Here is a 14390-nt window from a genome sequence, read left to right as displayed (position 1 = left end):
TGGTGACACCCCAGGGGTCAGAGGTGGGGCAGTGGAGGGCCAGGCACCCCTGCTGATGCCCCGGCAGCTGGGACAGCAGTGTGTCTGGTGCGGGCAGGGAGTGGCTGGGGCAGGAAGCTGCTGAGGGCCGAAGGCCCAGCAGCCACACGGCCCTGAGAACCCACTGGGAGCTCTGCCCACGGAGTCCTACCCGGGGTCCCCCCCAACACCCTCGGTAGCCAGGCCACTGCCAGGATGGGGGAACATGAGGGGTATCCCTGGTGGGGGCCGGGACAGCCGCTGCAGCCGGCCTGGACATGCCCGGTGCTGGGCCTTCCTGCCAACCCTGGGAGCCAAGGAAAACCAGAATGGACTCAGCCCTCGAGCATCTAAAGGCATGACGGTGTGGGCTGGGGTAGAGCTGGGGTCAAGGGTGGCAGAGGTGCTGGGAGACCAGCAGGCAGTGCCCAAGGACAGGAGAGAGGCAGGGAAAGGCGCTGTCCACAGGGCCTGGCGGGGGCTGACAGCTGAGCCCTGGACCCTGCCCAGAGCAGCCTCGGGACCTGAAACACTGGTCGGGGACACGCTTGATGTCATCATTTTTATTCACTTTCTGTTTCTGAAAATAAGAGTAAACATACAATATATAATTTCTATTTATATATACTAGGCATTCTTACTGTAGAGCTCAAGAAAACCAACCTTGACCACTTGGAGGCAGTTTTTAATTCTGACACTTGGTGGAGGGGAAAGAAGTGTCCATGACTGCCAAAAGCAGAATCTTTCTTTATTATTAAACAGCAGTAACAGGAAAACCTAATGCTCCGTGAGACACAACTGACCCTGGGAGGCCAGGAGGGGGCCCCTAAGAACCCCGGAGAGGAAGCACCCCGCTTGCCCAGGCACCCCACCCCTCAGCTCCATTCACTCCAGAAGCCCCGGGCACAGCAGGAATGTTATCACAGGCAGTGACTGTCCTCGCGGGCAGGGGGGCGGGGTGCACATCTGCCAGGGGTCTGCTGGGGGCCGGAGCCGTGAGGGGCTCGGGAGCTTCTTCCTGGTCTTCCCTGAGCGGCTCAGCGGCTGGGGGTGCGGGCAGGCCCCGGGAACCCCGGCCCTGACAGAGCAGCTCTCCTGGCACCCAGGGGAACCCACGCACACCAGGATGCCTGCCAGGGCCTGTCCCAGGAGGGGGCAGTTGGCAGGGCCTTGCCACCAGCCGAGGGAGACAGGGCAGAGGGATCCCGGGCTGGGAGCCTGAGGAGGCACTGCGGGCTCGCCCTCAGGTCAGGAAGAGCCGGAGAGGAGCCCTCGTTACCCCATGCAGCTCCTGCTGCCACTCTGGCTCCTCTGGTGCCCTCCTCACCTGACCCCAAACATCAGCACGATGGAAATAGGAGAGTCCTGGGCACAGGAGCACCCCGAGGCCCTGAGCGGGCCCTGCAGTCAGGCCTGAGAAGCCGGGGGGTGCCAGGAGCCTCGCTGGCCCCTCATGGGGGAGGTGCTGCCACCTCGCAGGGGGCTCCGAGGAAGCTGGGGTGGGTGCTGGACGGCCTCAGTTCTTCAGGATGGTCTCGTAGGCCTGGTACACGTGCTGGGACACCTCCGGAGCTCGGCACTTCAGGGACAGCTGTAGGGGGACAAGGGTGGGAGGCAGGGACCCCTTATTCCTGGGGCTCCTCTCCAGGCCGGGGAGGGGAGCAGATGGCAGAGGGTGGGGTGCACGTGGGGCCCGGCGGGGCGGCAGCAGCGGCTGGAGCAGCTGTGCGGTGCCGGCGAGGGGGCGGCCCCGCAGCCAGCCAGGCGGGGACCAAACAGGCTGCAGCCCACAGACCTGCTGTCCCGGCCCCCGCAGCCGCTGCAGCGTGAGTCAGAGCCCGAGGCGGCCAGCCCCATCCGTGGAGGGTGGGGGTCCCTGAGGACGTTTGGGGGCCAGGAGGGAGGCTGCGGGGGCGCTGGGGGTGGGGGGATCTTTCTGGTTTCCTGCACAGGAAGCAGTTGTGTCAGATCTGGCTCAGCTCTAACCGCGAGGAGGGCTGGCAAGCCCAGTAGCAGAGACAGGCTCGCTGCCCCTCCTGCCAACGCCGTTGCTCTGAGGGCCCCGGTCTCCTCTGAGGGCTCTGCGCGCACGGCCTGTGGGGAGTGCAGCGCCAGGCTGGAGAGCACAGGGCGTGGCAGCGGGGTGGTCTGTCCCCCGGCCTGCAGCCTGCATGCGTCTGCCCGGCTTTGGGGAGCAGGGGGGCGAGGCCAGGCCAGGAGGTGGGGTGTGCCAGGAGTGCCTGAGAGGACGGGGGAAGAGGAAGAGAAAAGCAGTCCGCTAACCTCCAGGTCCTGCACCGCCGGCACCGGCAGGGAAGGTGGACATGCAGCGACCAGACACAGGGAGACGGAAATTACCACCACCAGCTGCGGCGCCCACGCTGCCAGGGGGCCGGGGAGCAGCGTCGGGGGTCATGCCTGCCCGCTCAGGTGCGGGGAGAAGCCAAGCCTGGGCTCTCAGGGGCCGGGACACGGCGCAGCCTCTGGGAAGCCTCGTCCTTTCTCTGGGAGAGGGGAGCCCAGGGGCCAGGGCTCCCTGAGCCCAGGAGAGCTCCTTCCCAGTACCAGGTGGGCCTCACAGGGCCCGATTCTAGTCCATTTCACTGTTCAGAGACCGGATTTGGTGCCTTATCTGAGACACTTGATGGGACTGAGCTGAAGCTTTCTAAGGTCAGAATCCTGGTGCTTCTTCACACCAGGGTGGATGCCCCACCCCACCCCACCCCACCAGGGCCGACCCCAGCCCGGGCAGGCATGCGGGCAGGAAGGCAGAGGCCCCGGGGCTTTAGGCGGGAGCGGGCGCCTCACCGTGAAGCTGGGGTTGCCTGGCTGGATGCGCAGCTCGGCTAGCACCCAGATGCCGTTGGTCAGCTTGAGAGACTGGTAGAGCATGTCCTGGCCCTCCACGTTCCTCCTGGCCACAGTGAAGATGTTGCTGCTCTGCAGCCGGCTGCTCACGGCCTCTGGGGGTCACAAGGTCAGAGATGGAGGGTCTGGCGCTCAGGGCTGGCGTCAGGGCACAGGGCAGCATGGATAGGCACAGGGCTCGGGAGCCCTACCCGCGTTGAGGGGGCAGTCTCTGATCTGGAACTGGGCCTCGTTCTCATTGGGAATGTCCTTCCACGTGGCCAGGAACATCTGCCGGTCTGCAGGGGCACAGGTGGGACCCTGCTCAGCACCCTCATCGGGAAGCGGGGCGGTTAGGCCCTGCACCCGAGACCAGGGTGGCTCCGTCATAGCCCCTCCTGCTTCCCTCGGCAAACTCTGAGCTAGTGTTCTGCGGGGTCCCTCCCTGCTCCTGCCCACGTCCAGCCTCCGGCCCTGGCACCAAGCAGCCCGTTCACTGGTCCCAGTGATGTCATGGGCTCCTGTGGTGACTGCTGAGGAGGGCCTAAGCCCTCTGGGCACGGGACGTACCTTCCCGAAGGTTCCCGCTGGGGCCCAGGGGTGGGCATCAGGTGTGATGCGTGGCCTAGGGCCCCTGCCTCGGGGGGCCCGTGGGATGACTGTCTAGAGGCTGAAGGTCAGGCTGAGAGCAGAGCTGGCCAGGCAAGACCCTCGGGCCCTGGGAAGGTGTGACCCTCCCTCTAGCTCTGCAGGGGAGCCAGTGACTCACGGACTCCATCCATCCATTCTAGGGACCCCAGGGGTGCCCTCAGGACTCACCCATCTTCCCGTCCTCCACAAAGAGGATGTGGAGCGGGTACAAGGTGCTGAAGTAGAAAACGTCTATGTTGTTCTTTACGGCCACCTGGGAACAAGAGAGGCCCCAGGTCGTCCCCTATGCCTGATGCCCACTGAGGCCCCAGGAAGCCTCTGCTCCTGTGAGCGCAGCTGAGCAGGTTCCCCAGAAGCCATGTCCATCCCCTAACCGGCCCCCGGCCTTCCCATCCCCACCCGTCTGTGCCTAAGAACAAGACTCCACAGACACAGCCCTGCGACAGAGCCAGCCAGGCCCCAAGGGCTTCCCTGGTCCTCCCCAGGGCACGTGGGCAAGGACCGGGTGCCTGGTCCTCCCTGGGACGCACCTGCAGGCTGTTCAGCGGCTCTGTCTTCATGACCGAGCCCGCCGTGCTGAGAGGCAGGGAGATCTCCACAGTCTGGGTGGGGCTAAGCGGTGCGTGGACCTGGAGTGGGGCGGCGGGGGCCAGGCCAAAGCTGGGGAGAGAGAAGCCCCGTGGGGATGGTGGGGAGCAGGCGCTGACACAGGGCAGGCAGGCTCCTGGGGACCCGGGGCCTGGCAGCAGCAGGGGAGAAGGCTCTCCAGCGAGCCAGCCTCACCCCAGACCAGACCCAGGCCAGAGGGACAAGCTCCTGACCCCACTCCCAGGCTTCAATGGCCCCGCAGATGGAAGAGAACCTGGGCTAGCCAAAACCCGTCTCTGCTCCCCCTTCTCCTCTGGGGGAGGCACCGGGCAGGCCCAGGTCAGTGCGTCCTGCCCTGCCCTCCAGGAGCCCCATGTCATACCAGGGGCCTAAAAGCTGCTTCTAACCTAAGAACTGTGACTGCTCACGTCTCAGTAACCAACCCCAGCCTCCCAGGAGGGACGCGACCATCCCAAGGGAGACACTGGGTTTACTGTCTGGGCCAGAACTGGCTGGATCACACAATGGCCACAGAGCTTCCGGAAAGCCCTGCCTCTTGGTAAAGTGGCATGTGGGCAAATCAGAGGGCACCAAGAACGTGAGAGATGCCCGGCCACTGGAAGGTAAGTCACCACGGTACCGACTGGAACCACGGACTGAGCACCCCCTGTGCCCAGGCGGGGCACCTGAAGTCCTGTCCTTGTAAACACAGTGACAGGTACACAACCTCCTGTCTTCCAGGACACAGAGACTCAGGGAGGGGCGCGCCCAGACCTGGGTGAGCGGCGCTGCTGAGACCCAGAGCCTGAGCTGCCTGACCTCACCCTATGCATTGCCCACTGTGGTCTCAGACCCACCTGGGACGCAGCAGGGGACACCGTGGGGACGCGAATGCCATCACAGTGCCTCAGCACTCCTGACTCTCCTGGGAGCCCGACCTCTGTCGACCGTGACCGTGGGTGAGGCATTCACCCTCTCTGAGCTCAGGTATCATTACCTGCTTTGGTGGTTTAGTCACCAAGTCCTGTCTGACTCTTGCGACCTCATAAACTATAGCCTGCCAGGCTCCTCTGTCCATGGGATTCTCTAGGCAAGAATACCGGAGTGGGTTGCCATTTCCTCTTCTACCAAAGAAGGTTAATGGCATCAACCTTACTGGGCTGTGAAGGGGCTCAAGAGAGACAAAGACTCCTAAAGTTCTCGACACAAGGCCTGGTACCCAGGGAGCTGGCCACACACCATAAGTTCACTGTGAGCGATGATCAGGAGCACTCCTGGGGGCCTGCAGGGCTCCCTGAGGGAAAGGAACAGAGTGCCCACTTCCCTAGTCTGACAGACGGCCGGGAAAAACTGGCGCACAGGCTCTCCTTGAGGAAGCAGCCCCTTCAGTCAACTTCTTAGAGGCTCAGTTTGCTCATCACCAGAGCCACTCAGGAAGAAGGGTCATCAGCAGAGGCTGCCTGCGTTCCCCAGAGAGCCCTGGCCTAGCTGGCCGGGTCCAAGGAGGCCTTCCCCACTGATCCCCAGTGCAGGGGACCCTGAGGGCAAGGCGCTGGGAGTGGACGTCGCTCCCAGAGGTGCTACCCACTCCCTGTTTGCCTTCTTCGAGACGCCTTGAGAGGGGAGCTGCTGAGGTCTGGAGATTTTGTCAGGGAAACACCCCCCTGGGTGCTGGGGAAAGGTAACACTAAAGGGAGGTGCCTTACCCCCAGCTCCCCACCACTGACCTCGGACTTTGGTGCCCACAAAGAGAGGTCACGGTGAGGAAAATTACTGCCTCAGAGAGAGCTGGCCGGAGCTGCAGTTGTGAGGAAGACCCTCCTCCAGCAGAAAGCGGGGCCAGCCCGCAAGCCCCAGCGCGGGCCCTCGGCAGGCAGGCCTCGGGGGCTCACCTGTTGCGGTTGAACTGGATTGCGAAGTCAGTCATGACCTGCAGGGCCTTGTTGGTCAGCTGCAGGTCCATGGAGATGGTGCCCGCTTGGCGGGTGAAGGTGCCCGAGATCTCCAACCCTTTGGCCTTCATGGCTGGCAGCCAGACCTGAGGGGAAAACGATGGGGAGGGGGCTGCCACAGCCCCCACGCCACAGCCCGCCTGAGGCTCCTTCCCCTGCCCCCTTCTCTCACACCTGAAGGGGGCTCTCAGATGGACCACACCTGCCTGGACCGCCAGGGGATGACCATGTGAGCCTCGGGATGAGAAGAAGGACCCTGCCCGGCCTGCCCGGGGTCCCCGCCTCGGGGTGGCCGACTGCTGGAGCAGCACGGGACAGGGAGGCCTCGGTGTGCCCAAAACCTGACCTGAGTCTCTGGAGGTCAAAGCAAGAATACTCAGAGGAGGGCTGAGGAAGGTGGAGAGACAAGCAGGCCCCACCAGCCTCCAGATGAGCCCAGGAGACTGAGAGCCCACGGGTGCCCGGGGCCTGGCCAGAGCCAGAGGACCCCGGGTGGTCACGGCCTGTCCTCCTCGCAGGCGGCAGGGCTGGCCTTTAACTGCGCCAACAGGCCTGAGCAGCGATAGGACCCAGGAGGACCTCTCGCCTGGCAGGCCTTCCCTGCCTGCTTGGCTGCCCTTGTCCCAGACGCTCAGCTCCAGAGCCACCTCCCCCGGGAAACCCTTCCCCAGTGTCCTTGTCCGGGCTCTGCAGCAATGACGGTCTTGCAGATAAACCATCTCCTCTGTGCCCGGACAGTGCTTCGAGGGGGAGGGCTCTGCTTTTCTGTCTTGCATCCTTGGCTCGGAGCTTGGTGTGAGATTTGTATTTGGGGAACATTTGCTGAGTGAATGGCATGGATCAAAGCCCTGCCCAGGAGGGACAGCCACGGATGCTATCCTGTGGATATGCAAACATCTCTCTGGCTGCCATTCTTACCAGGACGGCTCAGCCCACTCGAGGCCAGCCTCCCCAGGGGCCCTGTCAGTGAACATGGCCATGGTCACCCAGCCCAGGTCCCGTCAAGGTCACCTCCTCCCCCGACACCACGTCCTCCACTCTCCCCTATCCACAGGCACCACCCAGGGGTAAGTCACCATCAGAGCCCCCAGGTAAGATGGGAGCCACCTAGGTAGCTGCCCACGTCTTTTTTCTTTTTTTAATTAATTTATTTTTTAAACTGAAGAATAACTGCTTTACAGAATTTTGTTTTCTGTCAAACATCAACATGAATCAGCCATAGGTGTACACATGTCTGCCCAAGTCTTCTATTCCCAGTTTCCAGAGCAGCCAGAGCCATCTTTAGGAAGGCAGATCTCGTCACGGCACCCTGGAACCCTCAGTGGTGCAGTGCCTCCACTGCCCACGGCCTCCCCATCGGGGTGCCCTCCCTGGGTCAGTGTGCATGGCTCCTCGGGCCTCACACACACACACACACACACACACACACACACACACACTGTCTCCTCTGCTTGGACAGCACTCCCCACCCCCATCCCATCCTACTTGCTAACCTGCTCATCCTTTGCTCCACCAGACAAATCTGTGGACAGAATCTCAGGGTTTTAGTCGTGAGCTGTGACTGGGAGCACAGAGAGCACTCAGGGCCCCAGGGTGACTGCCCTGCCCCACCCCTCCACCCCCCAGGCTTCCTTCCCAGGTTCTTCAGAGCTGGCACTATCACCGTCCTGAGTGGGATATCGTGTCTCCTGGTCACTGTAGGCTCACGGAGTCCAGAACTGTCAGCCCCTGCTGGCTACAATATTTGAGGAACTTCAAGTTCTTGTACGTATGACAGCCTCACCCTCCTTGACCAGGAAGGGCTGGGACTGCAGGCAGGACAAACGATTTGAGGTGGTCACAGTGCTGTGAGAAAAAGGTAGCCTACACAGTCACTACTTCTGGACGGAGAGCACACCCACACCCTGTGACTAAGGTAGCAGGGGAAAGTCCTGCCCACGTGGAAAAGGACTCCTCCAGGCAGCCTGCCCTGATTACTCCTATCCGGTGATCCCTTCGCCTCTCCTTCCAGCTGATACAGTCACCAGGTCCTCCACTAAGACAAAGCAGTGCTAATACACGTTAAAACGGATACACATGCAGAAAGCAAGCTGATTCTGACAACCATGGCACCGAAGTAAGTACACGGAGGTTCTCAAACACTTTAGGATCACCTAAGGGTCGTGGGCAGGGGCTTTGGTGCCACAGCCCCATATTCACTTCCAGACTCTCGTCACTCATCAGCTATAGGACCTTAAAGCACTCAGATTCCTCAACCAGAAAACGGGAGCGCCAGCGCCGTGTGGCTGCTGGGAGGGCTCTGGGCTGGGGCTGTGCCACGTTCGTGTAGCCCTCCACGGAAGCGGGAGGCCGCTGGCGCTAGACTTGCCGCCTCCTGGGGGCCCCTTAGGCCCAGATCCTGCAAAAAGGTGTGGCTGGGGGCTCTGGCCACTGCAGTTTGGCAGGCATAGCCAGGGAGGCTGGGGCAGGGCAGGTGCTGGCTGGCAGCTCCCCTCATCATAAGGGACATGTCCCTGGGCCCCGAAGCCCTGCTGGTCCTGGTTTGGGGAGGGGACCTTGGAAGAGAGGGGCGCTGGCTGACAGTTGGGAGGCTCAGGCCACGTCCGTCCCCTCTGGCAGTTTCCTTGAGGACAAGGGCCCAGCCCACACCACGCTGTCCTCAGCTCTCCTTCCCTCGCCTGCCCTCGCCACTGCCAGCCAGAACCCTTCTCCCCACCGCCCCCACGTCCTGCCAGGCCTCCTTCCAGCCCAGCGCGTCTCCACCCCTACAAAGCTCTCCTGTCCAGCCACCATCAGCAGTTGACAACTCCTCATGGGCTCCTGGCTTCTGCTCTGCCCTTAAGTTTGGCCTCCACACAGTGGCCAAAGCGCTGGCTCTTTAAGCTTCGTTTCTGCTTAAAAACCACTGTGCCAGGATGGAGAGCAAAGTCTCAGAGCCGGGGCCATGACCTCGCCAGCTCCCTGCCTCCTCAGTGCGAGTCCAGCCAGGAGTCTGGAGTGGGGTGGGACTACCTGGGTGGCACAGGGGGCGTCTGGGGCACCTCCAGGCTGATTGGGGTCAGGGAGGCAGCTGTGGAGGTGACAGGCTTCACTAGGAGCCACTGTCCTGCAGACCTTGAGTATTTTCTGCAGGATTTCAGTGCGCCTTGAAATCCCCAGGAACTTAATGGTGGTGAAATCAGCGGAAGCCTGTTCTTTGTTTCGTCTGGAATCTTACTGGGAGTCAGTTGCTGTATCAGAAGCGAAAGGTGCCTCCGGCCCATCAGTCATGGCACCCACACTGTGGTGCCACAGTGACTCTGCTGCCAACCCCTGGCAACGCCATGAGATTTGCCGGGGCGGGCATGCCCAAGCCTTCACCACACTAAAATGAAGTGTTCTGTTCTCCTCCTTTTACGTCTCCTTATGTGATGACAGCATCTTACCACTTCAGAAATTTTACAAGTAGGTAGACCTCATTCGTTAGAAAAGGAGGGGGTGCTATGAAGCGCCTGTCATCAATCTGGGGCACTGGGTTGAGTGGCACTGAGAACCACTGACCAGTCACTAGACGGGGCTTCTGCCATTCTCTGGAAGGTGAGCACGCCCCCTAGGCTCCCCATTTTCGCCTTGCTGATTCTGACTTGGACTGAGCTCCAGTGACACCCGCTCTGGGAAACCTTCCCCAGGCCTCCACACCAGACCCAGCACCCTGTGCTCCCGCTGCTCCGAGCAACCCAGCTAGCCACTGAAAGGAACCTGCATGTCCGCCTCCCGCCTCCCACGGGGCCACGGCACTTACTGCTTTGGGAGCCACATAGGATCCCGACAAGGTGCCCACGCCACTGGTCAGGTCAAAGAGATCACTCAGGCCACTGCCCATGGGCGCTCCTAGGTTAGCTGGTACTGCTGCTGCTGGGGGTGCCACGAAGCTGGGGGCTCCGATCTAGAGGGAGGGGAAAGGGGTCAGAGGCAGGCACGCCAGGGGAAGTACGGCCGCCTGGCCCTTTATAAGACGGGGGTTGGGCAAGAGGGCGTCCTGCAGGGCTGCCTTCAGGTCAACTCTAAGTTGCAGAAACAAGACAGAGTGAGGCGGGTGGAGAGGAGAGGCCGAGCCCTCCCGTGCCCTACAAGCCCCGAGAGGAAGAGCTGGGCACGCTCACAAACTGACAGCCCAAGGATAAAAGGGGTACTCAACACAGTGCTATGAGGGGGCCGTGCTCAGAGACCGGAGCACACCCCAGGGTGTCAGAGAGGGCTTGTGGGGGCCTCCGGATGACAAAGTAACTTCATCGGAGGGTGGTGAGGGTGGGCCGACGGCCCTGACACCCCCCGCCCTGGGACGCCGGGCGGGTGATCGAGGAGCAGCAGGACGAAGGCTTGGTGGCATAGGGTTGAACCGTACCCCTTCAGGCTCATCCCCCATCTCCCAGCAGAAGCAGGCAGGGTGAAGAGAACAGGCAGCCACATGCAGAGGGAAAGCCAAGAAGAAGACACAGAGAGACAAGACAGGGAGGAAAGAGGCAGAAGGTTAATCACAGCTGTTCCACCCGACCCTATGGGGCCTGTGCGAGGCTGCAGCAGCCTAGGAGGGCCCCAGGTCTCTATGACGGGCAGCCCCCCCGCACCCCCAGCCCCACTCGACACCCTCGTCCTTCTGACCCTTCCCTGTGCTGTGGCCTTGGGGACCTGAGCCGGGCATGGCCAAGTGACAAGGGCCCAGGTGCCACCTCCACCTGGCTCTCCGGCTGCCTGAAGAATCCCAAGGAAACAGCAGGCCTTCTTACCACCGCCTTCACAAGGGAGGGGCTGTCCCACCCTCTCATGGGCCTCTCTCAGGCCTGCTGGGCAGCTACACCAATCGGTGCCACGTGTGGGGGAGCGGATGCAAGGGTGGCTCCCCCAGCCTTACAAGGCCAAGGTGACTCAGAGGGTAAGGGAGAACAGCCCCCAGGACTCTTGGGGTTCAGCAGCCTGGCAAGGGGCTAAATCCCGTGCCTGCCACTTAGGAGCTGTATGCGCTAAGCAGGACGGCCACCTGACCACTTTACGCCCCAGCTTCTCACTGATACGGGAGCTACATGATCCTTGGATGGCGTCTGGCAGAGAAGGCGTTCCTGATCCCTCCCTGAAGACCACCATCAACCTCGTCCGGGGGCCCAGGACGTACCAGGCTGTCAAGGCCACCGCCAAGCAGGTCCACGGCGCCCATCTGCACCGCGGAGGCGGCCAGGGGCGGGCCGCTGACCGGAGGCCCGAGGTCCAGGTTGAGGAGGTCACCCAGCAGGTCGCCCTGCGTGGGGACGGCATCCAGCTGCTCTCCGGGGGGCGCTCCAGCTGGGGCCGTCTCTGGGCTCTCCGTGCTCTCGCTCCTGCCAGGACGTGGGGAGAGGCTCAGCAGGGCCAGAAGTGGTGCCGTCTTGGGGAGGCCAGACCCCATCTCCGGGATCCGCCCCCAGGAGAGGCACCGGGCCTCCTCACTGTCCCGGGAGCCTGTCTACACCCAACTTCCTCCCCTTCCCATGCCTGATCCATCTTGTTCTGGGCTAAGGGGAGGGAGCACCGTCTGTATTCCCCAACTCAGTCCACTTTAAAGTCCCGGAGAACAGGACAACCCAGGCCAGAAAGCCGTGGGAGCCGCGGGGGGAGCACCTGAGCAGAACGGGGCTCTGGAAGCGGGCAGAATTGGGTTGAGCCCAGCTCTGCTGCCTGCGCTCTTCACTAGGCTCTTAAGCGCTCTCTGCCTCTGGTCCCTGTCTCTTCAGGGAGGACTTCCCTCAGAGCTGTTGTCACCTAGGCCACACCATGTATGCAGTGAGCATTCACTAGGGTCGCTAGAATCGTAATTCTGCTCAGACTCAGGTGAGAGCACTGTGCTACTGAACCAGGGAAGTGGGCCAGTGACTGGCCCCCGGACTCACGAGGCGGTGCGGGGTGGCAGGCTCTTGTGCACGACGCCCCGGCCCCCCTCCACGAAGGCACTGGGCGGCTTGTGGTAGACAGAGGCCAGTGTGCCAATGTAGCAGATGAGCTCGTCCAGCAGCGTGGGCTCAATGAGGTCTGTCTCCTCGGAGATGAGCGGCTTCTCAGCCAGCACCACCTCCTTGGCAGCCACGGGGTCCGTGGAGAGCAGGCGCCAGTAGATGTAGCCACGGTCCCGCAGGTCTGGGTTGTCTGAGTCCTGGGAGGTGACGAGAAGGGCGTGAAACGCTGCACACGTGGGTGATGGGGAGGGGAAGCCCACAACACGGGGTCACAGGGTCGCTAACTTGACTGCCTGAGTGCTGGTGGGAGCCTGCCCCTTTAGGCACAGAGCAGACACAGCCCAGCCCCCTGGTTTCCCCTCAGGCCAGCCTGCCCCTGCCTCTGCTCCCTGCCCTCTGTGGGAGGCTGGCTCAGCATCGCCCCCATCCCCGCCTGCCCTATCTGTCTGACTGAGCTCCCTGAGCTGGGGATTAGGGGCAGGACTCCCGGTCTGGCTCCCTGGGTGGACCAAGGGCTGCGATGGGCACTGCAGGGAGGCCACACCCACCTGCGTGGCCAAGCTGAGGACCTGCTGCACCAGCTCCTGGGTCTCTGTCGGCTTCTTCAGAAAGAGCTTCACGATAGCCGTCAGCAGCTGCAGCTGCACCTGAGGAGGACGGAGAGGAGGCGAGGGGGAGGGTGAGCTCCGGGTGGGGACCACAGGGAACCAGAGGAGGACCTCAGAGACCGAAGGGGCGTTGAAAGGCCGAGAGCAGCTCTCCTGGGTCTGGGCTGGCCACGCAAACAGGCCAGGCGCAGTGGGGTGGCTGTGCTGAGTAGTCTGGACCTTGGCCCGAATGGTCAGGAGGACCTGGCCGTGGAGCTTTGCAGAGCCCCAGGCCGGCTGGGGACTGCTGCCCAGCGCTAGGGCCCCAGAAACCCATCAGGGCTCTGGGTCCACGACCTTCAGGAACTCAGCTCATGAGGGCAACACGTGTGCCTGGTGTGCTTGCCAGAGACCACCTGCCAACGAGTGGACCAAGTGCCAGAGAAGCTGAGCGGACGGGGGCAAATGGGCCCGTAGAGCCTTCCTCCCGAGGTGGAACCCTGCCCGGCCCCCAGCAGCCCCACCTCCCGCCCGCCCTGTCTGCACCTGAGCATGCCTCCCGCACCCCCTCCCCGCTCCCGCAGTTCCAGCCTCCCTCACCGGTGCCGCCCCACAGTGCTGGCAACACTTTGCAGCCATGGCCGCTCTGTGGAGTGCCCCTGAGGGCGGAGTTCGAGTCTGTCCCTGTTGCATCCCTGGCTATCGTTCACTCCAGAGTCTGGCAAGATATAGGCACTTAAGAGAAATTTGCCAGAAAAAAAACCAAAATTTGCTGACTAAAAGCACACCTCTGAAAGAACAGTTCTCCGCACACAGCCCTTCCTTAGCCCCATCCCATTTTGTCAGCCCTGGCACAGGAAGACAACCAGAGGCTCCCCAGATGGTGCCAGGGACGGGCCTGCAGCAGAAGGGCGGTGGTGGGGCTGGCAGCAGCTTCTGGGCCCATCCAAAGGCTGGCACTTATGGAAACAAGCGGCAGAGCTGCTGCTGCGCAGGGTGGGCGGATGCTGGGAGGAGTCCCTCCAGAGTCCCTACGATCTGGGGACACAGCGGCCAATGGCAGAGGAGCAGGCTGGCTGTCTCCAAGGCCAGAGGTGGCTGGGCACTGGCTTCCAGACCTGGCTCAAGTCCCTGGCCGGGTAGCTGGCAGAAGGCCGCTCACCCTCAGCTGGTGAGGGAGAGTTGGGCCCACTTCAGGGGTTCTGGGGGCCCGGAAGACACAAGCCGTGGCGGCCAACTTGGAGCCAGACCGAGACAGCACTTCCTCTGAATGCTGACTTCATCACTTCCCAGCTGGTGACCCTGGACAAGTCACTTAACTGCTGAGGCTGCTTCCTCCTCTATAAAATGGATGCAGTGCCTCACAGGATTGACGGGAAGTCAATGAGACAACAAACGGAAAGAACTGTGTCCTCTGCCCAAGGCACAGCAGCGGTCGTGGCTGTTGTCAGCACCACAACCGCCACACACACCAGGTTCTCCCCAGCCCCGGGCTGCTGGCTGCTGGCGCTCATTCACCCCTGTCCGTCTGCTGTGCTCCCTGGACCAAGGCTGAGTCAGCTCCCTGCCTAGCTCCCCTCCCCCGACAACACACTGAGGCCCGAGTCAGCCTGCAGCTCAGGGCTGTTGTTCAGCTGCTAAGTCGTGTCTGACTCTCTGTGACCCCATGGACTGCAGCATACCAGGCTCCTCCATCCTTCACTATCTCCCAGAGTTTGCTCAAATTACAATCCATTGAGTTAGTGATGCTATCTAACCATTTCATCCTCTGTCGTCCCCTTCTT

General features: G+C 62.2%; 1 protein-coding gene and 1 non-coding gene across 7 annotated transcripts in view; both read right to left on the bottom strand.

Moving 5' to 3' along the window:
• Positions 1–735: 735 nt before the first annotated feature.
• The window catches only part of AP1B1 (adaptor related protein complex 1 subunit beta 1), a 48263-nt gene continuing 34608 nt past the window's right edge, over positions 736–14390 (bottom strand). For 2 of the 6 annotated variants that reach the window (XM_027566385.1, XM_027566386.1), the window contains exons 12-23: positions 12568–12666; positions 11957–12216; positions 11206–11407; positions 10441–10461; positions 9838–9981; positions 5997–6142; positions 4047–4176; positions 3685–3769; positions 3078–3164; positions 2827–2981; positions 2302–2310; positions 736–1609 (exon numbers count right to left, since the gene is read on the bottom strand). In XM_027566385.1, coding sequence (XP_027422186.1) covers positions 1535–1609; positions 2302–2310; positions 2827–2981; positions 3078–3164; positions 3685–3769; positions 4047–4176; positions 5997–6142; positions 9838–9981; positions 10441–10461; positions 11206–11407; positions 11957–12216; positions 12568–12666 — 1413 coding nt within the window. In that variant the 3' untranslated portion in view covers positions 736–1534. The remainder of the gene's footprint in view (positions 1610–2301; positions 2311–2826; positions 2982–3077; positions 3165–3684; positions 3770–4046; positions 4177–5996; positions 6143–9837; positions 9982–10440; positions 10462–11205; positions 11408–11956; positions 12217–12567; positions 12667–14390) is intronic. The other 4 variants (XM_027566389.1, XM_027566390.1, XM_027566388.1 and 1 more) reach the window with 3 other exon arrangements.
• Positions 5475–5571, bottom strand: LOC113875172. Its single transcript, XR_003506182.1, has one exon. It is a non-coding gene; the product is annotated as a small nucleolar RNA SNORD125 (small nucleolar RNA).

This window comes from Bos indicus x Bos taurus, chromosome 17, assembly GCF_003369695.1.
Source record: "Bos indicus x Bos taurus breed Angus x Brahman F1 hybrid chromosome 17, Bos_hybrid_MaternalHap_v2.0, whole genome shotgun sequence".
In the NCBI taxonomy this organism is placed as follows: domain Eukaryota; kingdom Metazoa; phylum Chordata; class Mammalia; order Artiodactyla; family Bovidae; genus Bos; species Bos indicus x Bos taurus.
This window is presented reverse-complemented; position numbering and strand designations above follow the sequence as displayed.